This window comes from Syngnathus acus, chromosome 22, assembly GCF_901709675.1.
Source record: "Syngnathus acus chromosome 22, fSynAcu1.2, whole genome shotgun sequence".
NCBI lineage: Eukaryota > Metazoa > Chordata > Actinopteri > Syngnathiformes > Syngnathidae > Syngnathus > Syngnathus acus.
Window position 1 is genome coordinate 1,553,795 of NC_051106.1, and position 24,133 is coordinate 1,577,927.

Genomic DNA, 24,133 nt, shown 5'->3' on the forward strand with positions numbered 1-24,133 from the left:
TGGCGCTCTTTTGTCATTGACTCTGCCAATCACAGCGACTAATTCAGAAAGCCTTTTTGTCTACTCGCTTCAGATCTAAGTGGCTCATTTCCACATTTCTTCGACTGCAGGTTGCTGCTTGATGGGAAAACTTTGCCGCCATACTTGGGACAAATAGCTGTTTGGAATCAATCAAACTTTCTCTCTCTTTTAGGACATGGCATCTTGAAACTTTTTTGTTGGTTTAGTCATGATAGACACACCTACCAAATTCCATTTTTCCAAGTCTGGATTTCTTTTTTTTGTAAAATGCAATCCGTAGGGTGCCTCAAACCAAACTGGCCGACCTCCTGTCTTTTCAGTTGTGGCTCCTTGAGGCTTTTTTGTGCATCTCTTCATGATAGACATGCCTAGAGAAATTCTAGTGTATGTTGCATTCAAAAAGCATTTTTGGCCAATTTCTCTCTGGTAGTTAAGCACAATGTTACGTTTCAAAGTGGACTGTCTCTCAGCCATGTTTCAAATGCCAAAGGACCCTAAAATGGCGACTTGAAAGTAAAATGTTTTGCTTCCATTTTGAGTACAAAATTGGAGGTGTGTTGCTTGACTCGCATGCGTGAGTTTTCTGTCCAATTACTGTTCAAGATGAAACGGCGAGCGGAGGAGAGGGCTGTGACACGAAGCTCTACGGACGGACGAACGGAGAGGCCCGTGAGGGCTTTCCAAAGGCCGAGGCCCAAAGCTCATACTTTGCTTTGACGTCCGGCCAATCGAGCGAGTCGCCACGGCGCGCAGCCGATTCCCGTCCGCACAGGACAGAAGTTCAGCCATGCGCTTTGAGCAACGCAAGCATCCATGCGCAGCGGAACGCTCCACCGTTGCCCTCCCAGGGAATGTCAAAGCAGAGATCGATGTTTTCAAGCAAATGTTTCCGCGTTGAGGTACAATACGAACACTGCTTAGATAGAGGAACATATCGTGAGAATGATTCCATGAAAACTGTGATAATTGCAGCATAATTTAATTTTCATATAATATATTTTATATAAAACATTGACATAAGCACTGGTTTTATATGTAAATTTTCTCAGGTGCCGCTCGGGGAGCAATGGAAATGGGGAAAAGTCTACTTTTACATATTTCATATTCACATATGCAGCTATATAAATTATTTGCATGCGTCTTTTTAATGAGATACAGAAGAAAAACTACCGCTCAAACTGACAAAAAAATAAATTCACATTGATGAAAACCTCCTTGGCTTGCACTTAAAAAAAACTGACTAACATGAATGTTTCATATTTTTGTACTATGGGTTGATGTCGATTCACCCCAAGGCCGCTCGTGTTTGTTATTTAAATGACGTGCTAGCATGTTAACCGAGGGTGCTTTCTTAATGCGGTCCGTTTTCCGAGCTGAATAACTAATTGTTGTGGAGGGTGGCCGCGCGTTATTAGCGAGCAAGCGTCGTCCACACTCATTTTGACTGCGGCCTGCGGGACCCCCGCCCGCCCGCATCTACAACTGCCGCTCACCCGCTCGGCCCCTCCTGGCTGCCTCGCCGGGGGCATTGGGCACGCAAATGAATAAAACATGGCGCCCGTTTCATTTGGAAAGCCCTTGTAATGAGGCACTTTTGGACCCGCGTTTCTCCTGCTACTCAGGGGAAAGGGTGGTGGTGGGGGGCAGGCACCGTGGCGTGGAAAGCGGCGATTTGATGCGCTAAAGCTAGCAGAAAGGCTGCAAATTGAGGCAAAGATCATGGCAAAGTTTTTTTGTTTTTTTTTCTTTCACACAACAAGCAAATGCTTTGCGCTTCACTGATGCGGTTTGTAATGCAGCGTGCCAATCGCGTAATAGCTCGTCACGGCATTCAACGTTTTGGAGAGAAGACAACATCAGTTAATTAAGCGGCACAATGTTTCTATTTGCTGCTGTTGTTGGAGACTCGTGAGACATTCACAACCTCCAAACGCGTCCAGACTGCAAATCAAGTATCTTCAAGCAAATTGACTGTCCATTCTCATTAATGACAAAAAAGTGCACTATACAATTGTGTACTTGTCAGTAATGAAAAAGCTCCTAAATTGTTGGGCAGGTGACACTAAAATGCAAAACAAGGACTTTCCAAATAAAAGAGGAAAAATTTACGACACTTTAAATTAACAGCAGAGCTGAACTGATGGGCTCATTTGCACCTTTTATTGCTACGCAGTCGAGTTATTACGTGTCGGACTGTCATCGTTCCTTCACAGCTCACAAGTAAAGCAGACAGGAAGGTTAGCCGCCATTAAACTTCACTTTAACCAGCAGCCAACCATAAAGCAGCCATATGGAAATTTAATGAGAAGGGGGGGAAGGGGGGTTTAAGAGTTTACAACCAGCACGGAGATTGTGACCACGCATTTGACCGGAGAGCAGCCGTCAGATAATATATTGTGTTTTATACTATCCATGTAGATTTTTTGTAAAATCTGGCTGGTTGTACAATGGCACTCCAAAAGTCCAATAAAGGATCAAGAGAGTAAAAACAGGGCTAAATGGTGGCTTCCTGTCCTCCACATGAGGTGGCGAATCAATTTGAAAAGAAGCGGATGAGGGGAAATTAAAAGTCGTCTTGGTTTTATTGATAAAAAGCAACAGCGGGAAATCTAATTGAGGGGAAGACGAGAAAGAAATGGATTTAAATTGTACACCATTACACCATTAGAGACGCTCAACAGACAACTGCAGGTAGGCTCAGAAAAGATGCACTGTGAAATGTCAAGTATAATTTGGAGCTTGGTGGCACAGAAACAACAGGAAGATACATTTTTTGGTGAGACGCCAGATTAAAGATACACAACAATGTCATTTCAGATCCACAAAAACAAGGTGGCTATGTTGCGTTGGCAATAGCATCGCCACTTGTGTTACAGTTTGGAGATGCAAATTAAGCATTGTCAGTATCAACAAGGTTGTACAAAACTAATCAGAAAATGATTACATTAACAGTTGCGGACAATAGCATCTAAAAATCATTAGTTTAGGTCCATGAGATGCTACATTGCCTTGTTAAAAGTAACATAGCGTTGTTGTTGTTGCCATTGTGACTCACAGCACCGACTTTCGAGGTGTCATCATTTGCATTACAATTGAATTGAAAAGTTGAAAAAAATGTTTTTTTTTATTACTGATACCAATGTTTCTGAGACGTGTTTTATATCAGTAACCACAGTAACTGAAAGTCTAATCTGCTTCAGTGCGCTTTTATTTAATCCTGCTTAGTTTTGGGGGGATATGTGTGAAATTGTAAGCGTCGCATTGAAATTCATACGATGTCCCGTCAGCACTGAGCCCCGGCGCATTTTACAATAGCCGTCTAATGAGGCGGGAGAAGAAGAAATATTATGTTGGGGAAATGAGCTCCAAGTTATTCAAAGAGCAGCATGCACATTTAAAGATTTTTTGTGTGTGGTTAGAACTTTGGATGGATGGAGACGGGAAAATCAGACATTAATGTGGACGCTCACAAGAGCTCCGTTAAGAGAGTCAGTTAAAATGAGATGAGCAGAGCACTTAGCATTAGCATCGGCGGTATTATGACAGTTCAGCGTTGGGAGGAGTGCTTGAACATATGATCAGTTAAGTTCGGTTCTGTGAGCATTGGCTTTAGTTCTCGTGTTACTGTTAAAGACGCACACAGCGCTTGGACAAATGATCTTACAGTAATTCTTCATGAGTACAAAGCCAGTTCTTTTAGCATCTGTTAGCATCACCAATTAGCATTCAATATCATCTATGAATGGTTGTTTGTCTATATGTGCCCTGTGATGGACATTTTATTTTTATTTTCAGTCGATGCATCTGGCAACATTTCATACAATTTGCCAATGAAAAACATACGCTAATTCTGTTAGCATTTAATACTCACTAGTTTAGCTTTTTTGGCTCATGACCATTTCTTAGGTTATGGACTACTAATAAAGGTTTAATGATGGTCACAGTTTGAAAGATAATTTGTATTTCCATTATTTCCTATGGGGGAAATAAATATATCAATTCCTGATCCCCCCCCAGTCGATTCCCCTTTCCGGGCCAGTTTGTCGGGCGGGTGTGATTTTAATCTCCACTTGACACCCGCTCAGCCGTTTAATCCAAACAGCTGTTGGCGAGCAAACAACAACTTCCCGCGCCGCGCGCCATTAATTGGACGTAATTACAAAATGCGCGCGCCGAAAAACAAACCGCGCTGCTGTTTGTTTTCCATGTCTGCAAGGCTTTTTTAGAGCGATAGAGAGCGATAGCGCACACAGAGAGAGAGCGAGAGAGAGAACGAGAGAGAGAGAACGAGAGAGAGAGAGAACGAGAGAGAGCGAGCGAAAGAGCGAGTGAGATTTCATTTTATTTTCCTCTTGCCGTAGTCAGTGAGTGGATGGTGAAACAGTGCCCTCCAGTAGCGACAGTATGGAACAGTGTGGCAAAACATGATTTCATACTGTTACTGAAAGGCAACACCAGCCTACCTGGATTTAATATATTAATTGATTGAGGAATAGTGGAACAATCACTACCGGTTTGCGAGGTACATTAGAGCCTCGATTTAATGCACAAATTGTGGGAAGGTTTCATCCGTTAGAAATATCTGACTTTATAAAAATATCTAACAGTTCTTTTAGTCAGACAGGGAAGATTTTACCTGCTTTACATGTTTCGGCCACTTCCTGTAGCCTTCCTCACAAGCGTCACAAGATGGGGAAGTGACGTGACATGTTTTGTAGGCTGCTGGGATCTCATTTAGCCACTTGTGGCTTGCATTTAGCCACTGGAGGTCACTTGTGCATGTAGGCGGCCATGTCTTTTTCCAGACTCTGAGCGAAGCGGTGGTTGAGGAAGACAAGCTGGCCGTGAGGAAGAAGCCGACTTAGCAGGACGTCCACACGGCTGCTCTTCAACAGGATCTGGGAAATTGACACACAATTACATAACATGGAAATCAACCGTTCTTAAAAAGAAGCAACACTGCCATCTACTGGGATCTGTTCATCAATATCGAGGCCAGACTGTTGAAATACACGGAATGCATACGATAATAATCCACTAAAAAGGCCCTTGGGCTTCCCCCTCACCTCGCTGCCCTGTCCCAGCATGTGCAGGTGCTCCAAGCAGTGTCTGGCGAGGTTCCGAAGCGTTCCCTCGGCCAGCAACAGGTTCTCGTGGGGCTCGCACAAAATCACAAAGGACAAACAATTGACGGCCAACCAGAGTGCGCTGACCTCCTGCAAGTAGGGGTCACCGCAGCGCAGCCTCAGCACGCCGGTGTCGGCGTCCTGCAGGGCTAGGGCCTCCTCGCCAGGCAGAGTTTCCACCGGGGGATGCCCTGATGCCTCTCGGTGCAGAGAGACGGCGCTTTGAACCTGCCTGGTCCGAACCAGACAAAATAACACAATCAGTCAAAATATGTAAAATACTTGCCAGCTCGTATGTCATGAACTTGGGGTGCTCGATATCACTTTTTTCACTCCGAGTACTCACCGATAATAAGTACCGATACGTATAGTACTTTGGGAATTTAATACAAATACAAACAATTCTGAACAAATAACTTTCTGATAGATGATTTCGCTGATGCGTCAAAAATTCGTTTGATAAAATTCAGAATGGGAAAAATATCACAATAAATGTCTGGTCTGAATCTGCTGGGTCAATTCATAAAGAAGAACCGACGTACCGGGCCACCACGGCGAGTTTCTCGACTGACAACAGTCGCCTCTCCTCGGCGTTGAGCTGCAGCCGCTGCCCGCCCTGAAAGAGCGCTTCGTCCGGTCCGAAGACGCGTGAGTAGAGCACCCTGCTCTCCCCGGGAGCGAGCGCCCCGATCGGGCAAACGGTGTGTATGACGAAAGCGACTACCATGATGATGATCACATAGCAAAGCAACAACGAGGATGGAAGGAGGCTAACTGTTTGTGTTGTCAACCCAGGCGACTCGCTTCCGAGTTTGATCACATGACGCAGTGACGAATTTGTTGCTTTATGTTGTTACGCCCACCAGAAGGCGCTCGCGGGTAATACATTCGAGTGACTGCGATCATTGATTGCATTGATTTTCTGTTGGAAAAAAAAAAGATTGTTAAAAACACCCTCAAATTAAATTAATTCGTTTATAGTCCCAATTCTTGAATGACCACAAGAGGATTTTACCTTTTTTAATTTAAAATGATAAATCGAAGAATAACAGTTAAGACATTATCAAAAATCAGATTAAAAAGTATTAAGATGAATAAAATAATATATATATACAAAAAATAATTACAATTCATAGAAAGAAACACTTCTAGCATCTCAATGGTTTAATCCAAACTCAATCATCATTATAATCATCATCATGAAATAGGAAATACATGCATAATAGAATAAATAAAACTTCATAAAACGGAGTGAACAGTTCAAACATCTTGCTATGGTTTAAATTGCATCAATTTGCCCATGATACTAGGTCTCAATCATATTCATCATGACAACTTGGTTATATCTGTAAAACCTACAAATAAAAAGGTTTGAATTATTCCATTGTATTGAAGTGATTCATTTGTTTTTGACATGAAACTGTCAATGAGTTGACCTTTGACCCATTGGGCATGGTGTGGGCCTGTGCAAGAAAACGTCTTGTGAGCTACTATCTCATTCACGTACAGAATGGTTGTGTGCATGCAGCTGCCATGCATGCAGCAGCCGTGCATACGCTTAGCAGAGAGCGACTTTCCCTTTCCGTCCGCCGTGTGTTTGCTCAACCTCTTGATCCAGCCAACGGTCGTTGATGATGTGCGATCCCGTCTGTCGCTGTCCAAGTACAAATGAGCACAATATCCAACATGAGCATGAATCGTACAACAAAGAAAACTTACCTTCATCCACTTGCCAAGGAAGCTAAATTTCAAGACGTGAGCTCCGTTTCTTCGTTCTGGGGCTTTGGTTTGATAGATTCCAAATTTCAATACTTCAATACCCGTGCGTGTTGTTTTGAGAACCTCCCATTCCATTTTCTGTATGACATCGCTTGTGAAAGCGTGCATGTCGTTGACATCATTACGCGTCACTCTTACACACAGGTTTTTTCAAAACAAACTCTTGAAACCGGCCAAGACAAAAAGGATGGTACGAAATAAAAAAACAAAAGAATGAGCAAGCGTGTTTTATCCGCTAATTTTTAAATAAAAAATTATTCGCCCCATTTTTCATAAATCGTTAGCCAAGATACACAATATAATTAAATAATTCAAATGTATTAATTTATCTATTAGGTTTGATTTTAAATTCATGACATCGTGTTTATGAAAATTGTTTGGTTTGATTGTGTCACATTAATTTAACGGATTTTATGTTTTCAAAGCATCGAGTGAGTTTAAAAGTGGCGCCAGGAATCTGCCTCACGCTGCACGTGAGAAGGGCCAGTAGCAAGAGGCCCAGTTGTTCCACATACTAATAACAACCAGCCCCGGGCTCACATGTTGACTACACGTGACTTCCTGCTGAACTTTGGTCAGGACACTCGTGTGGAATGTGTGTGCACGCATGTGTGTGTGCGCACGTGCCTTGGCAGAGGCCGCTCCCAAGGCCGCTTTGGGAGGGAGATTTGAATGTGAGGCCTGGTTACAAGCGTGCGCGCCAAAACAGAGACAAAAAGTCACACTGAGTCACGGACTACGAAGCGCAATTACTACAAACACTCCTCAGAGAAAAATGTTTGTGGTGTCGCCTCACAAGACTACAAAAGATCTTGTGTGAAAAGTCAACGACTTGGACATATGTGCTCCCAGAAAAAAAACGAATGCGACTTCAATTGGGTGGGGGTAGGGGTGAATTGAAATTCAGAGCTTTTTAGCATATGTCAGAATTTTTAGCTGACTTTAACTTAACTTGGTTTATTTTATCACAGAATGAAAAGCAGACCCTCCAGGGATGAAAGTCACACTGATCTTTATTGGGCGGCTCTCCTGAGAGCTGTGCGTCAAAACTGGCAGCGCCTGCCCGCTCAGCAAAAAAACTCATATTTGGGCAACACCACACATGCAAATCACTCACGCTTTCTTTCACACTCCAAAGGTTTTTGTGGTCCTGCAGGACGGCAGCAATCTCACTGCATGTCTTTGGTGTCTTTGGCACCGCGAGAACAGGAAACTTTCCGTAAAAAGAGAATCATGACGATAGCCACAGAGGAAGATGTGCTTCACGTGGTCACCAGGGAACTCAGTTTATAAAACCGCGGAAGCGGTGTGGAAAAGGGGGAAAAAAATAAAATAACGCACCTACTCCCACCTAGTAGGCAATTAAGTACTGAAACGATTTTAAAGTGAACATTGGCAGTGGTGGCAGGAGCCCGGCCGCCCCAAAGTGGTCAGAAAAGGCGGCACTGGAACAATGAGCTGCCTGATAAAAAGGGGGTATGTATGGGCAGTAGGGAGCGCTCACAGCTTCTTGAGGCGACTGTACATGCCCCGCTTGCTACGCTCGCCGGCCCATGAGCGGCTCCTCAGGCGACAGTTCCTCAAATCCTCGCGGAAATCCTCGTCCATCATGGTGCGGTACGACTCGGGCTCGCATTGCATCTGTGCCGGGGAGAAACAGGATATTAACCAGTTTTAGGCATGAAACGAATAATCGATTAATTGTGATCCCCTTAAAGCGCACACAGGTCCCAAAATGGCTAAACGGGCCTCATTTTTGCTCTTATAAGTTGGGCTTTGGTGCAATGCATCAGTGTACAATTATGGCAACCTTACATTCTTGGGTTGAACAACAAAAACAAAACGCTAGTGGAAAATGACCCCCAAGGGACACTTTTGCTAACAGTTAACTGTTTTATAATAATTTGTCCTTGCTAAACAAATATTTGCGGGGGCATTTTTTTTCTGTGAATGTCATCAGCTTGGTGTACCTGGAATAGGGGGAAGAACTCCTTGTAGCCCCCCTTGAGCACGTAGAGTTCGGGGTAATGGAGCTTAGGGTAGTCGTTCATTGAGCGGTCCCGCTCGCGCACATAGCGGCACATACGCGGTCCGCGCTCCGACGAGAATTCGCAGTGGAACATCACGATGATGCGCTTGTCTGGGCACAAAGGCACCACTGGAGTCTGTAGCAGGAAGTCCTCCACCTCGTCCTCCAGGTAGAGATTCAGGGCACCCTGATGGTCACGTTCAATAAATAGATACATTTCAGTTACACAAGTGTGAGGAAAACTGGATCAATCAATACAATAAATAGCATTCCTAAAATCTGTATTATTATATAATAAATCATTTTAATGCAATGAGCAAATAAATAACGTGTTAAATAATACTTTTAGTTGCTTTCATTTAGACGTTTCTCTAAGAATTAGTTTTTTAGAGTTAATGGAGCGTTTCATTATCTAAAAGTAACTTCACGTTTATTTTCTAAATTGCGGCAATGCGCTCGCTCACCTTGATGTGTCCGCCATCATACTCGTATGGGTAACGGCAATCAATGATGATGATTCGGTCCACGAGGTAACTGAACTCTCCCTTCATCGCCGCCACCACCTACACGGCACGCAACAAAACAGCTACATTTTATGACCTCCGCTACGCTTAGGACTCTTAACTTCACACGATCGTACCGTTTCTCCCGTGATGTATTTGAGGTCCTGATGTTTTCCGTGCACCGTTGGCAGCGCGTAGGGCTAAAACGGATCAAGGAGAAAAAGTTGCATCTTAAATTCATCAGCACGCAATCAAGTTTTTGACCCTGTTGAGTGGTGCTCACTTTGCTAAAGTCACCAATAAATTCCGCCGTGCCGTCGTCATTCCTGTCCAGAACTTTATCGATCTCCATGTGGCAGAAGGACTTGGATCGCGGCAGCAGTGGGCAAGTCTAAAGATGACAAAAAAAAAAAAAAAAAGCACAGTTACAATCAATCAAACAGGAGATGGTGCCGTTTGGGCATTGTTGCCAAAATTGACCTTCTTGGGGGAATGGACATCCTCCGTGGTGACTTCGGATCTCGCCAGGCTGCGACGCCGCTTGACCTGAATGGGCGTGTTGTCGTCTCCGGGGCAGTCGGGACGCTTGGCGCAGGGGCGCGACACAGACGGACTAGGCATCGATGGCGAGCGGAAAAGGCTGCGAGGCCGACAGCGGATCACAGGCTGAAGAACAACAAGCACCGAGATCGAGTTGTCAAGTCACAAAAACATCTGAGACAGGCTGACATGGGCAAACCTACTTATCTCTTGCCTCAACAGGCTGCCACGGAAAATCAAAAGTCTGATTTAATTCAGACCCATCGTGTTGGCTAGTGTCTACTCACCGAGTCAGGTCCTAAGCTGTCGGCCACGAGGGGCGCTGTGAGCAAGTTGGTCATCCCTTGGGGCATGTCATTGCTGTTCTGTGAGAAGAAGAAAACATCAGCAAGCGCACCGACGATGCGTTACCTCGACGTTGGGTTTCATGAAGGGAAAACAGCGTTACCTCCATGTTGTCGTCCATCGCATCCATCGCATCCAGGAAACCGTCGTCATCATCGTTGAGTGACGTGAGGGTGGAACATCGAAGGAACAACGGGCTGTCGTCACTAAACGGCAGCTGTCGCGCAAAGGAAGGTGACACCTGCGAGAACACGCCGTTCAAACTTTAGTGGGAGCACCAATAAAAGTAACCTGCAAACCTCCCGTTGAGTGCCGTCTTGTAAGTACCATGAGGGCCGGCGCCGAGTTGGGGCGCTGGGCCAAAGTGTCTTTCGGGGAGGCATTGCTGAGCGAGCGCAGTCGGGTGCGGGCCACGGGCTGGTTGGGCTTCTTGAACTCAAAGCACTCCTGAAGACAACCAACGTCCATCAAAACTTCAAACGCCCGCAGGCGCTATCGTCGCGGTTAGCAATTGATAGACGGACCTTGGGGATGTTCTCCTTGTTGTCCCGCGAAGATGATGAGGAGGCAGAGTCGACACACACGGGGTGCTGGCCAAAAACTCCGTAGCGGTTAGCATCTGGTTCGGATCCCTTCAAGGGCGGACTGAAGCAAAGGAGATGAAGCTGCAAAACACAAGGTGACGAGATGACAAGATGGCGGCGACATGATCGCAATTGAAACATGAAGCGCTCATGCAACTATTTTGCTGCCTAAATGGGCTAAGACAGAAAATCTAATCCTAAATGACAGACTTACATCTGTGGCCCACAAAATGAAAGTGACTTACCGGCAAGGAGTTGTTTCGCCTGATGGGCATTTTCCTGTGAGGGGAAAGAAAGCAGTTGAAGGCGTGAAAATGCAGTTGAAAGACAAAACAGGTTCACGATTGAAGAGCAAATTTGGGGAAAGCTGCCGACTTACTCGTGCACTCGACTGGACTGTTGAATGGCCTTCTCGAACCTGGGCATGCACAAAAACAAGCAAGATTTCATTTTGATGACACTTTTGACTCGTGAACAAAGACTTGATGCTCATCAAAAGTTCAAGAGCCACTGTTTGGTGGCTCAGAAAACACACCTCTGTTGGAATCAAGTGAGGGACAGGCGACCGGCTGGGGAGCACCTGTATGCTAAAGCGTGACTATAGAAGGGCCTCCTGAGCAGACGTGGGCTAATCCACCAGATGCCTGATGGCGAGGGCTCCTTTTGTTTGTCAAGGATGGGGGAGCGTGCCCCATTCAATGTACAAGCCACTGGCTTGGGGGTGGCCTCATTTCTAAAAGTTTCCGTCTCGCTCCTCCTCCACCTCCCATTGAAATAAAGTGTGCCACGGACTGGAGGGGCTGTGCTCAGCTATCACTAAACCCGCCGGCCCACTTTTGACCTCCTCACAAACCAACAGCTGGAAGGGTCTCTGCGACCAAATGCTCTTATGAAGGGAGCTGCCAGCTGGCAGGCCACCCAACATGAGGAAAATGACATCACCACAAAGGAACAAACCTGGCGTACCTTTTCACAGTCAGTCACCAAGTCGATCACACTTTGGCGATTTGGAGTTTAGCATCGCACATCTTTCTAAGGCACCCGCTTCTAAATTGGGGTTCTAATTCCTAAATAAGAGGAACAAAATGCTCAACTTCCTGTTCCGTCTATTTTTTTCCCCTGACTTTCCAATTGAGGTATTCAATAGACATTTCTCTTTTTGAACCAACAGTAGCCGATCTAATCTGACGGATTAGAAACTGGTGGTCTCAACTGTTGAGGTGTTGGAGGGGTCATGGCGTTGGGGTGGAGGGCCGGTCAGGGACAAGAAGAGGGGGAAAGCTGATTGATTCAAACAGATGTTTTATACTTACGAGTTCTCCAGTTCCAGTGCATCGATGGGACTAGTGAGATCCATGCCGAGGCCTGGAGGACCAGAGTTAAACCATTCAGACAATAATAATAAAGATTTGATACCAATTGTGAACGTGATTAAACTACGCCACAACATTCAGAATAACACAGAAAAAGATTGATCATTTGTTCAACGCTTCTCCGGAGCTCACCAGCATCGGAGGAGACATCCGAGGCGATGGAGCACACCTTTTCCAGGCGTGCATGCTTGCTCCTCTTCGGTGTATCACATTGACTGTGCACAGCGCAGCAAAGAAGTCAGCAACGCGCCAAAGAGTCATTTCGACATTTCGGAACATAAATCAACTTAAAATTTACCTCCCGAGTCCCACCAATTTGTTCATGTCCAGTGCAAGATTGGTGACAGGCGAGTGAAGCGCGGGTGATGCCGGGGAGAAGAGATTCCTGCAGTGGGCCATTTTGTAGCTCACGTCCGGCGCAGGCAACGAAGAAACACCGGGGATGTCGTCAGGCCTGCTCCTCGCACTGGTCCCGACGGGACGAACACAGCCCAAAAATTCATCCATGTTGTTTTTCTCTAATTAAGTCGACTCCTCGAGGTATCCGACGAAATGGTTTGGTTGTTTTTGGGGGGAAACTTTGTGTCGCCAATTAGCGAGGTGGCCCGAGGTGTACGCTAACCAAAGAGCTAAGCATTTAGCCTCCCGCGAAAAGTTACGGAAACATGTCCGAATAAGTTATGGTAGCTAATGGGTGGCAAAAGCAGCCCTTCCGAGATGCTAGAGAGGCATGGTTGTTGCGTGACAGAGCGCGGCTGCAGAGAATATTTCCGACCTGACAGCCTCGGCTTTCTGGGGAAGAAAGACTGGCTGTACCCTTATTTACGTTCAAAATAGACGCCGCGGAGCGGCATTCCAACAGCCAATCGGCGTCGATGTTTCATCCATACGACCAATCAGAGAAGAGAGCGACATTCGTGACGAAAACCTTTAAAAAAAACTGTAGTTTCCCTTTTAGCCCTCTGCTGTTGTCTTTTGTTTTCAATCTACTGTATACTTCTGCCATTTTGACGACTCAAAGACAAAACAAAATGCAACATATTTGAGGAAAATTAAGATACCTAAACGTCTTTATAATCAGGATGCCAACCAATAATTTTTATGTGTCGAGTATAATTTAAAATTCAGTTGCAGGAAGTAAAAATCCGTGAATTACAAATTAGCTCCTCAACACAAAACACGATTAACATTTTTGCATGATGGGTCACAAATTGAGGCTCAGTTATACTCTTAAAGTGTCTAACCACAAAGAAACAGACAAACGCTATGATGTAACAGGGATGATAAGATATTTAATAATAATAAGAATGAAACAATCAGAACTGTACGCATGAATATCATTTTCCAGCGTCATTGACATTTGATATGGACAAAAAGTGTGTTCAAATGAGAATCAAGTGTGAAAATGCCTTGACGCCACAGTTGCATATTTCAATGTATCTCCAAGCTTGATGCTAACAAGCCTCCATTTTAGATTCAAACACAAAACAAATTCATCTCCCACTCGGCAGGCTTTGTCCACTTAAATGCATGCATTGCGTGACTGACTGAATGTACTGCATGCAAATGAGCTTTAATGAAGTTCCCCAGGACACGTACGAGCTCCCAGAGGCTCCACACCCCACCTCTGAAAGGACGGGACAAAAGGCCATCGAGGAAACTGGCGTGCCACGCACCCCCTCCTCGAATAAAAGCGCCTCCTAACACATCCTCCTCCCCAGCACCCGCTCCTTGCGGCTCTTTCAGGCGCCGCATCAACATAATTATGATCCAAGGACATTTTGTGACCACCGCAGCCTTTAACTGTTCATTGTCAGGGATAGAGTACAGAGGAGCGATTTTGACATACGCGGAAATTCACCAACTAATGCAAAAACGTATATCACTTGTCCTGCTGCCTTTTTCTTATCTTCACACAAGACGGTGTTTTGGCAACAACAACATGCATGGGGTCCGTTTACACAGCTTATCTGGAAAAAGCCATTATTCGGCAGTACGGACCGATTCTGTGATCAGGAAAACGGATCTGTCTCAGTGGAAACCACAAAACTTGTTTTTTGTTAGCAGTTAGCCTAGCCAATTGTTCTGCAAAAGCCACCCCTTTACACATTTACTTTTTATGAATACATTTAATCTTGAGATAAATGTTAGTAACATGTTCAAAATGAGTTTTGACTCCAGAGGCCCCAAGAGTGTATGGAGCTAATTGTTAATAGCATTAGCATTGTTCATCTCACCTCGACTGTCACTTTCATTGTAATTTTTTGCTCAATAAATACGTCAACATAAATAGTTGTTTAATCAGAAATTGAACCAATAAAAAATGAAAGCATTTTAAATACAAATAATTCACTGACATTAAATGTTATCCAGCTAATAAGTCTTCCTCTCCACCTTTGTGGTAGCTACGCTAATGCTGCATTAGCTTTGACATGAATCTCAACTTGCAGTTAATTCATGCGATGATACAAACGTGCAGAAATGATGTTTCCCTAATTGGGTTTTGTAACGCACAGCCTGTAATGTAAATGAACTAAAGTGAGTTGCGGGCGCAGTGGCTGCTCGGTGTTAATGACCTCTTTAAACTCGTGTCGATGCAAATGCCAATGCTGCCGCGCGCACGCAGTTGTTATGGAAAGCTCAAGTGCCTTTTGCACCCTTGACACGTCTGTCACTTACCACCACTGACACACATACCTTCACAAATGTGGGACATGAGAACGAAGTACAACAACTAAACTACACAGATATACGTACATGTCCTCTATGATGAAAACGGAAACGGTGTACGAGTAAGGGGATGCAAATGTAAATGAAACCAAAAAGTCAGCAGCATTCAGTCTCGTTGCCATGACAACAACTGATGTGCAAAGGTGAAGAATGTGGAATGACCCCCCCCCCCCCCCCCCCCCCCCCCCCCCCCCCATCCATGGAGACGGTCGGTCACATGAATCCCTACCCCGACCACCACCCTGGTGTCCATGCAGACCATTGTTCCTCTTCTTTGCCCCCCCCCCCCCTTTAACACACCACCACTACCCAAAAGCGTCAAAGTGGACAGTCAAACCTCCAACCCAAGAGCCCAAGAACACCCCCCCCCCAACCTTCCACATACACAAGCACATACCTCCCGGGTCAGGGGAAGACACAAACATCTGTTCCTGGGAGAGGAGGAGGAGGACGGCAGATGGACACGGGTGGGTGAGGGATAAGAGGGGGACGGCTTGGAATTGTGGCGGACAAAAGCAACGAGGAGATGAAGACATGAGGAGAAAGAGCAAATAGTGGCATGGCGTGATCCTTCCTGACATGGAGGATGCCGTCTCCTTCAACAAATGGCTCAGAAATGTCCCCTGAAAATGTCATTTATGTTTAATTCAGAGATTCAGTAGTGAGACACATACCACACTTGGAAAAAGAGCATTTCTGTTGAAATTAAACATCGACCATTTAAAAATATATACATTTTATTGTAGGTAATCAAACCCATGGTACATTTTTAAAGAGAATGGCATATTGTATGAATGTTTACATATAATGTGCAAAAATACTTCTGTTGCACGAGGAATCACTGTTGCAAAATGATTCCTCATGCAAGTTGACAAAATGCTGACTGTGCGTGTGCGCATTCAGCACATTAACAAAGATAAGGCGGCTGCATGTGCATTGAAGATCAAGATCTTGATCTATGCAAAAACACCACATCACCACACTGAAAGCTTGCATGTCAGAAGGCTCCAACCGACAAACGTGACGTCAACATTCTTTTGGCCCTTCTAAATTAGCCCAGAACTAAATTCAGGTAATAAGGTGGTGGTCCAAACACACAATGCCACAAAGGTTCCATGAACGGGCATTGTTCGGTAAATAGTAAATGTACCTCACAAACAGGGTAGGCGCTCTCAAAATGTCTTGTGGGAAAGCCCCTGTGGTCAAAACAAGCCAGAAAGCATTGCGCCCTAAAGTTCTTGAAACTAATAATCATGGTAGCCGTGTCTTTTGTCACTCATGGAAGAAGTGAACTAAATAAAATTCTGTACACTAACTCGACCTCCGGCCTAGCGTGTCCAAGGGTGACTGTTAATGTGTGTGCGTGTGTGTGTGGCTTTGCACGAGTGTTAAATATTTGACGTGGGGCGGTTGGCCGCCCATCTGCCAGCCGCCTCCCGCCTCACACAGAGGGAGTTATTCATCATTGATGAGGTCAGTGATTAAAAGTTAATCCATTCAACAGATATCAAAGGTAACCTTATCAAAATGAACTCCAGCAGATCACTCTCACATCAAGTGATTTTTGTCATTTAAATGATGGGGATTAATTGGGTGTAACGCTGACCTTCAAAACGGCAATGGAACTTTATCTAACCCCGAATGTGGTACTTCAAGAATAGAACTAAAAAAATGGGGGAACACTTTACAACTTGTTTTGCTAGCTAACGACGACATGTTATCAAATGCGGAACTACAAAAATGCCTGGGAAGCCACGACCAACTCTTGTGAGGGCAGCTGTGAAGAGTACTGTACCGCCACCTACAGGCGAGGTCTCAGACTGCACGTTACTCTGGACGTACTTAGAAATACAAGTGCAGTCAAACCTCTACATACGATTGCTTAAACATGCGAATTGTTCAACATACGATGTGAAATTTAATCAAATATTTGACTCACATCCGAAGTAATTCCCAAAATATGACGTCATCATGGTTAGCCCGCCCGAAGTCGGCACGTTGGGATGACGTCAGTGAGCGTCCCAAGAAGGCTAACGCAAAGGGTACTAGTGGTGGAAAAAAGGTGATGATTACCTTACAATTAAAACTAGGGTGACCAGACGCAAAGGCGGTCCTGGCTACTTTTGCAAATCATCCATCGCCCCCCCCCCCCCACACACACACAAAACAACCCAATAACTTTGCAAACACCGGTCGGTCCGTCAAACAACTTTAACCTAAATCAATGTTAACATTGATCACGTCACGTATGCGTGCATCAGGCAATGGGGCCATAGGCTATGGCCGTAGCGTAGTGCGTGCACTGCCCGTTTTTTATTATTTTTTAATTTTTGTGTGTAATTTTTTCACATAACACAATTGATTACATGTGGATAGGTATTATTATTTTTATGAATGAAATACAATTTATTTGGAAGCAGTTGTGTGGCCTTGGAATCCCTCGCCCCCTCCCTTTTCTTTTCCTCTCCGGCCTCCGCTGTCCCCCGCCGGCCGCCACCTTCTTGCCTGCTCGGAGCAGGCGAGGAGGGAGGGGCGGGTCGAGAAGAGAGGGCTGCTCTTCTGACACACGCACGCAAGAAGAACGAACGAACGAACGAACCCCGACCCGACACAACTGTCAGCAGCAAGTTGACATCACGTGACAATAAGGACGCCCCAGTGCCCACTGAACAGATTTGAGATGGAGCGTCCCAAGTGACGTTCATAGTTTTCAGTGCAGGATCAATCGGGATGCTGCTGTGTGTGGAGTAGTTTGGCAGCATCAGCGAGCTCTGAATGAGATGCAACATCTTAAATTTAATCGGATTCGTTTTAATCGGAATATATGGTTTTTTCAGTCTTTTTGTAATGAGCTAATATTGCCACAAGACGGCGCCAAATACTCTGAAAAGTAGACTTACAGTGCTTTGGAGGACTTCAGTGGGAAATTGACTTATTAGTGCCATATTATTCTTCCTATTTTAATTAAAGACGAATATAGGTTGGTAACCAACACAATAAACAAATGATGCAGACGTTTTAACATGTTCACATACGCATGTCAGATTGTAGTCAAGACCACACCCACGGGTTGTGTCATCACCATTGCTGGCTCCTTCTCCTGGAGTCAAAGATGTAGAATCGAGAATACATACTAGAATTTCATCTTAATTCGTAGGGGAGCGACTAGGGAAGAAGAACAGAGCTGACATAACATGCTTAATTTCGTTTTCATTTCTCAGAGCTCTCAATTCTATCAACATTTGATCCCACCAGGCTCTGGCAAGCACCATCAAACCAGCACAGCACAGAAGCTCCAAAATGGGAGTCATGGAACCTCCAGCATCCTCCCAAGAGGGAAGTAAAGATGGGGTTGGATGCAATTCAGGAATTATTATTATTATTATTATTATTTCTCCTTTTAAGAGTTTAGCGGTGCCTCACGCAACCTCATCTTCACATGGGACACCAGCGGCGAGGCCAAAAACCAGAGCAGTGGAAACACCGATGGCCAGAAAGCCACCAAGTATCCCGAAAGGGCTGCCACCTTACAGGACGCAATTGACGCAGTGGCACGCTGACTTCAAGTGCAGGTAAGAAAAAAAATGAGGATGATATGATCCACACACATCATTAAAAAGTACCGTTTTTTTCCGTGTATAATACGCAAAATTTAACTAATTTATTGTCCTAAAATCTGGGGTGCGCATTATACATGGGTACAATTTTTTTTAAATTTTTTAAAAAAAAATTTTTTTTTTTTTTTTTTTTTTTTTTTTTTTTAAGAAAATCATGGTACTGGTACGAGTATTGATTTATGTATTGTTCTCTTCTTGTCATGTTGTGAAAGAATGTGGGTTGAATAAATACCGAAAGAACAATAGTGTGTTTGTACTGTGCTCTGGTCATTTCGTCAAAGAAGGGATAATTTAATACAATCAGCAAATAACAAAATGCGTATTACAGGTAATATTTTATTTCACAACACTTTGCCTTGTTCCTTTCGTCTCTGCTGTTCACTTCAAACACGCTCCATACGAACGCAATGCTCTCGTATCAGACGCTTGCTCGATCACCTGCTCGTTTGCTGTCACAATGTACCCTACACAAATCCGAAACATTTGTTGCGGCTCCGAGTCACGACGAGGGGCAAGTTTTGGTTTCCAAGGGTGTTATTATTCCTCTTCAACGTCTCTCCCATACAGAGCCGCCTTTTTCACATGTCCGCACGTCACTTTCCTCTCTTTTCATCTGATCGCGGTGGTGCCTTTATGGGCAGTCGGAGAAATCAACGCCAACAAAAAAAATACATCCAGCCTAGTTAAGACCATACCAAAGACTATAAAAATGGGACCCATTGCCTCCCTGCGTGTGTGACGATCATTGGGACTTAAAAAAAAAAAAGAAAAAAAAAAAAAAAATTAAAAAAAAAAAAAAAATTGGGTGCGTATTATACATGGGTACAGGCTTTTTTCCAGCATCAACATGCCATTGTTAGGGTGCGTATTATACATGGGGGCGTATTATACACGGAAAAAAACGGTATTATTCACAACAAGTAATAAATGAAAATTTGAAAATATATTTTTTTTCCTTCTTACATCTAATCCTGCCGTTAGCCTTCCTCAAACCAGCGGGTGCGGATGGTTGTTTGTCTCTGTGTGTGCCCTGCAATTGGCTGGCAACCGGTTGAGGGTGTCCCCCACCTACTGCCTGAGGACTGCTGGGATAGGCTCCAGCACGCCTGTGACCTCCATGGGGAAAAGCGGTATAGATGAATGGATGGCTGGTTCACCAACTCCGGTCCTAAAGGGTGCCAATCCAGCCCGTTTTATGTGCAGGCCTATTACAACACACCTGATTCAAATGATCAGCTCATCAGCAAGGTCTATTAAGCATGATAACGATCCTAATTATTTGAATCGGGTGTCATGCAGTGGGGATGCATCTAAAACAGGCTGAATTGGCGCCCTTGAGAACCGGACTTGGTGACCCCTGCTTGAGTATCAAATGCACAGTTCATAAATAGATGGTTAAAAGTAAGTCACATCCATTACAGGAGTTCAGCAGATATTTCCTAACCAGTCACATACATCATCAAATGCGTCAAAGTCTGGTCTCGTTTGCTGGCACTGTAGCGCCCCCTTGTGTAAATATTTGACATGACACGGACCTGAACCGACTACTGTTTAAGGACAAATTTGGATGTAATTACAACAACACAGTACAATACAACACAACAACCAAAACAATAGAATTAGAGTAACAAAATACTAAATTATACCATCAGAAAGTTTAGTAACATTTTTACACCCAAAATCACAAAATACGGTCGGTAGAAAGTGTTAAGAGATAGATACACACATGCTTATAAAGTGAAAATGTAAAATCTATACGAACATAAATACGTTTAAGAATTAATTCAACAAAAACAATTCTTGGTTGCTGCTAGCTTTTTGTCCAGCAGATGTCAGCAGACGCCGGAGGAGCTGCCGTCTGCCTGTGTGTGGTCCTTGTTTGAAGTTCTCACTCCACTGCAATGCAATCAAGTGCAGTGTCGGGGTGTGTGCGTGTGTGTGAGGGGAAGTAGTGTGTGTGTGCTCATGATGGGGTCCATTATGAGGCGCAAAGTGTCCTCCAGTCTTTGTTTTAGTGCTTTGATGTGCTCTTTACATTGACATGGATGCATACAATGCACATCACTGTAAACCGCCGTTGCCATGGAGACGTCAACGCAAACAAAAAGAGGCATCATCGTGTCTTGTTTTTTTCCACTACTTTAGGCACGAGCACACAATATTGCGGCTTTTAAACAACAAATTTGCAAAATATAAAAGGACTTGCTTTCACTTAATCATAGGCAATTTTATGAATCATTTTAAGATTTTTTTCAAATTTGATACATTTTGGAATACATCTGCAATATTAATACTAATACTAATACTATTTTCACAGGTTAATGTTGTGAATTTTTCATTTTTTTTTTTTTTAATATATTTTCAAACCTTTTAGGCATGTAGGAATTATGGCTAATTTTATGAGGAATTTTTAGGGATGATTCTTAAACCAACCAATTTTGGAAAAAGACCGTAGCAATATAACGTGGGTAATAGCTTTGTCATTATTTTCCCATAAAGTGCCCGAGGCTGTGCGTGTGTGTGCTGTTCAGAGGAAGTGGTGCAGTACTATAAGTAAACAGAGTTTGCAACGAAGCAGAGGAAATGATGGAGCAGCGATGCGTGGAGCGAAGGCCATATCCGGTCCGGCCCGGCTCGGCCGGGCCCGGCTTGAGGTTCCTGAAAGCAGCGTGGCCCCATGTGAGCGAGCAGGCACTTTACGGACAATGACACCCACAGGAAGTGTAAACACAGGTCAAGTGTTAAAGTCCAACCCGCCAATTCTCACCTCCATTAGAGGGGGGTGTCTGCATCAGCACCCCCGCCGCCACGAGCAATTCACAGAACCCCCCCAAAACCTCAACACACGGCACCTGGGCCGAAAGGGTCATCAATGATATACTCTTGTTCAATGCAAGGACGAGAACACGATGGATTTAATTTCTCCTTGGCTGAGTTAATCAGATCAAAGGGTACTTTTCATCTTTTCAAAATAAATGCAGTAAATGAAGCTAAAATGTTCCACTTGAATGGATACACAGATGGACAATGCTAAAGCGCTCAATTAAATTAACACAGTCAACGAAGCTTATGTGTGAAACAGCTAACATGCTAAATGAATATCTAAACAATTGATAAAACAGCGAGCATGCTAAATATGTATGTAATATGTAGTAGATGAAGCTAACACCCTAAGGCAAAACCGACACAGCAGACAGAGCTAACATGCTAACTGAAAAGATTGAATCGTGACTAGCGTAGGAAAATGAATAAAAATGGATTCAGCAGATGAAGCTAACAAGCCAAATGACAACATATTCCAGTTCTAAATGAAAACAGACGAAATAAATACAAGCCGCAACAGTTAACGTGTTTTGAGTGAAAAAGACGTTTTCAGGCATCCAGAATACACATGGCGAGTTCCCGGGTCGTTTTGGGAAGTTTAATCCCTCATTAAGTGAATAATGAGCCCACAGTGCTACTTCGATGGCCCCACAGGTCCTCAGAGGGGCCCCTCGTGGGGCTCGTACAGTAGCAGGTGTCGATGCTAATGGATAACGGCGGCCACATGTGCAAATGCAACGTAGGCAACATCTGCATAGCCGACACGCACCGCTCTTCACACAGCCAATTCGCATGAAAGTACAATTTTGTAGGATTTTGATTCAGCACAGTTACGGTATGCAGTTAGCTGGCTATAGCTATTGCTTACAGTTCACCCATATTGCCATGTGAGAGTGCCTTGTTGTTAGCCGTGAGGGCACGCATCTCATGCAGAGAAAGACAGAAGAGTGAAAAGGAAAATTGCAGTTCGACTTGACAGCCAGTTTGTGGACGGGGACTTGTGGCTCATGTGGCTGGTTTAGAGCGCCTCATTGTTGGCCTTGAGTGCACACACCACACAATCATATACTACAGTTTTCTTTAACCATAATCTTTGATTGGTGATTTTATTTTATATAAACATTTCAAAGAATCCATTCATCCATTTTCGGAACCGCTTAGTCCCCACGGGGGTCGCGGGTGTGCTGGAGCCTATCCCAGCCGTCATCGGGGGACACCCTGAACCGGTTGCCAGCCAATCGCAGGGCACACAGAGACAAACAACCATTTGCACTCGCACTCACACCTAGGGACAATTTGGAGTCTTCAGTCAGCCTACCAAGCATGTTTTTGGGATGTGGGAGGACACCGGACTGCCCGGAGAAAACCCACGCGGGCCCGGGGAGAACATGCAAACTCCACACAGGGAGGGCCGGAGGTGGAATCGAACCCACACCCTCCTAACTGTGAGGCGGACGTGCTACCCAGTGCGTCACCGAGCCGCCCCATTTCAAAGAATAAATAAGATTTATATCTAAAAAAAATCTACGATTTTCTTTCATGGTAAGTAATTAAGCAATTATGACCTCTTGTATAATTGCTGACTGCGACTGGGCTGCATATTGACGTACACGCACTTTCAAGCACAATTGTGAACGATGGCCCAATAGGGTGACGTCACGCTGCCCGTATTCACTCCTATGACTTTGAATGGGCCAGCACAATGAATGCGGAGTGTATTCCTTGTCTGGTTCCAATACACATCCGACAATCCGCCACTTCCTCCTTAATGAACTTCAACATTGCTTTTGTCATGAAAAGGAAGTTTTTTTTTTTTGCGAGACAAATTTATTTCTTTATGTCTAGAAAAAAAAAAGCCCAATAGAGTTGGATGAAGGGTGGTCCCAGCACAGTACAGGCAGTGTGTTTACCTGGTTGATGAGACGTCGGAGTGTCACTCAGCTGCGCAGAGCAAACAGTGAACGAGCGCATGCGCACGTTGCGCTCTCCAAAAAGGACAAGCCGTGTTTGCAGAGCTGCAGTTGAAAGGCTGACTCGCAGACGCTGTTTCGCCTCAAATCGCCTCGCTCGCAGCAGCGGCACCTCAGTGACGAAAGCAAAGAGATCACATGGCGCAATTAGGAGCGCAATCGCCTCGCAGCGCAAACACGTCTGCACAAAAGACGCTGCTCAAGAGTGCAATCAGTACACGACACGCAAACACCGGCGGCCAATAATGAGGGGAAACCCAAATAGGAGTGAAAGTTGTTGGGATCAAACGGAGACGGGTTGGGGCTCGCTGATGGTGTAGGGGCACACTCGCCTGTCTTGTTGCCGGCACCGTGAGTTCGATTCTCCCATTTACGGTGTATGTGTCAAAAAACGGGAGAATTAAGATGAGAGGGAAAATACTTTTAATTCAAGTGGAATTAGTTTTGCATATGATATGTGAGAAATACGATTAAGGGTTTTTAAAACGTGACTAATGGAGGATCGTGAAAATATCACAAACAATGGGGGAAAGCGCACCCACCTGAAAAATTTGCAAAACATTGCTGATACAGCTAGGGGTCCTCATAAGAGCAACATTTTAAAAAGGTTTATTGACCATAAAACATAATTACAATACAGTGGGAACAAAACTTCTAAACCAACTTTGACAAAAAACGACTGCAAAAATTAAA

General features: G+C 44.5%; 2 protein-coding genes and 1 long non-coding RNA gene across 3 annotated transcripts; all 3 read right to left on the reverse strand.

Moving 5' to 3' along the window:
• Positions 1–2,167: 2,167 nt before the first annotated feature.
• ap5s1 (adaptor related protein complex 5 subunit sigma 1) lies at positions 2,168–5,968 on the reverse strand. Its single transcript, XM_037241753.1, has 3 exons — positions 5,690–5,968; positions 5,088–5,379; positions 2,168–4,919 (listed from the first exon to the last, which is right to left on the reverse strand). Exons 1-3 carry the CDS (start codon positions 5,872–5,874, stop codon positions 4,791–4,793), a joined length of 606 nt encoding a protein of 201 aa, XP_037097648.1. The 5' UTR covers positions 5,875–5,968; the 3' UTR covers positions 2,168–4,790.
• A 1,953-nt stretch (positions 5,969–7,921) lies between these two features.
• Positions 7,922–13,152, reverse strand: cdc25b (cell division cycle 25B). The gene is made up of 15 exons (XM_037241981.1): positions 12,599–13,152; positions 12,433–12,515; positions 12,241–12,292; positions 11,307–11,345; positions 11,173–11,206; positions 10,868–11,008; positions 10,671–10,790; positions 10,447–10,584; positions 10,286–10,363; positions 9,939–10,124; positions 9,742–9,849; positions 9,596–9,658; positions 9,420–9,518; positions 8,897–9,142; positions 7,922–8,567 (listed from the first exon to the last, which is right to left on the reverse strand). The coding sequence occupies exons 1-15, from the start codon at positions 12,805–12,807 to the stop codon at positions 8,427–8,429; spliced, it is 1,737 nt and encodes a 578-aa protein (XP_037097876.1). The 5' UTR covers positions 12,808–13,152; the 3' UTR covers positions 7,922–8,426.
• A 4,251-nt stretch (positions 13,153–17,403) lies between these two features.
• LOC119116249 lies at positions 17,404–18,591 on the reverse strand. Its single transcript, XR_005096253.1, has 2 exons — positions 18,459–18,591; positions 17,404–18,356 (listed from the first exon to the last, which is right to left on the reverse strand). It is a non-coding gene; the product is annotated as an uncharacterized LOC119116249 (long non-coding RNA).
• Positions 18,592–24,133: the final 5,542 nt, after the last annotated feature.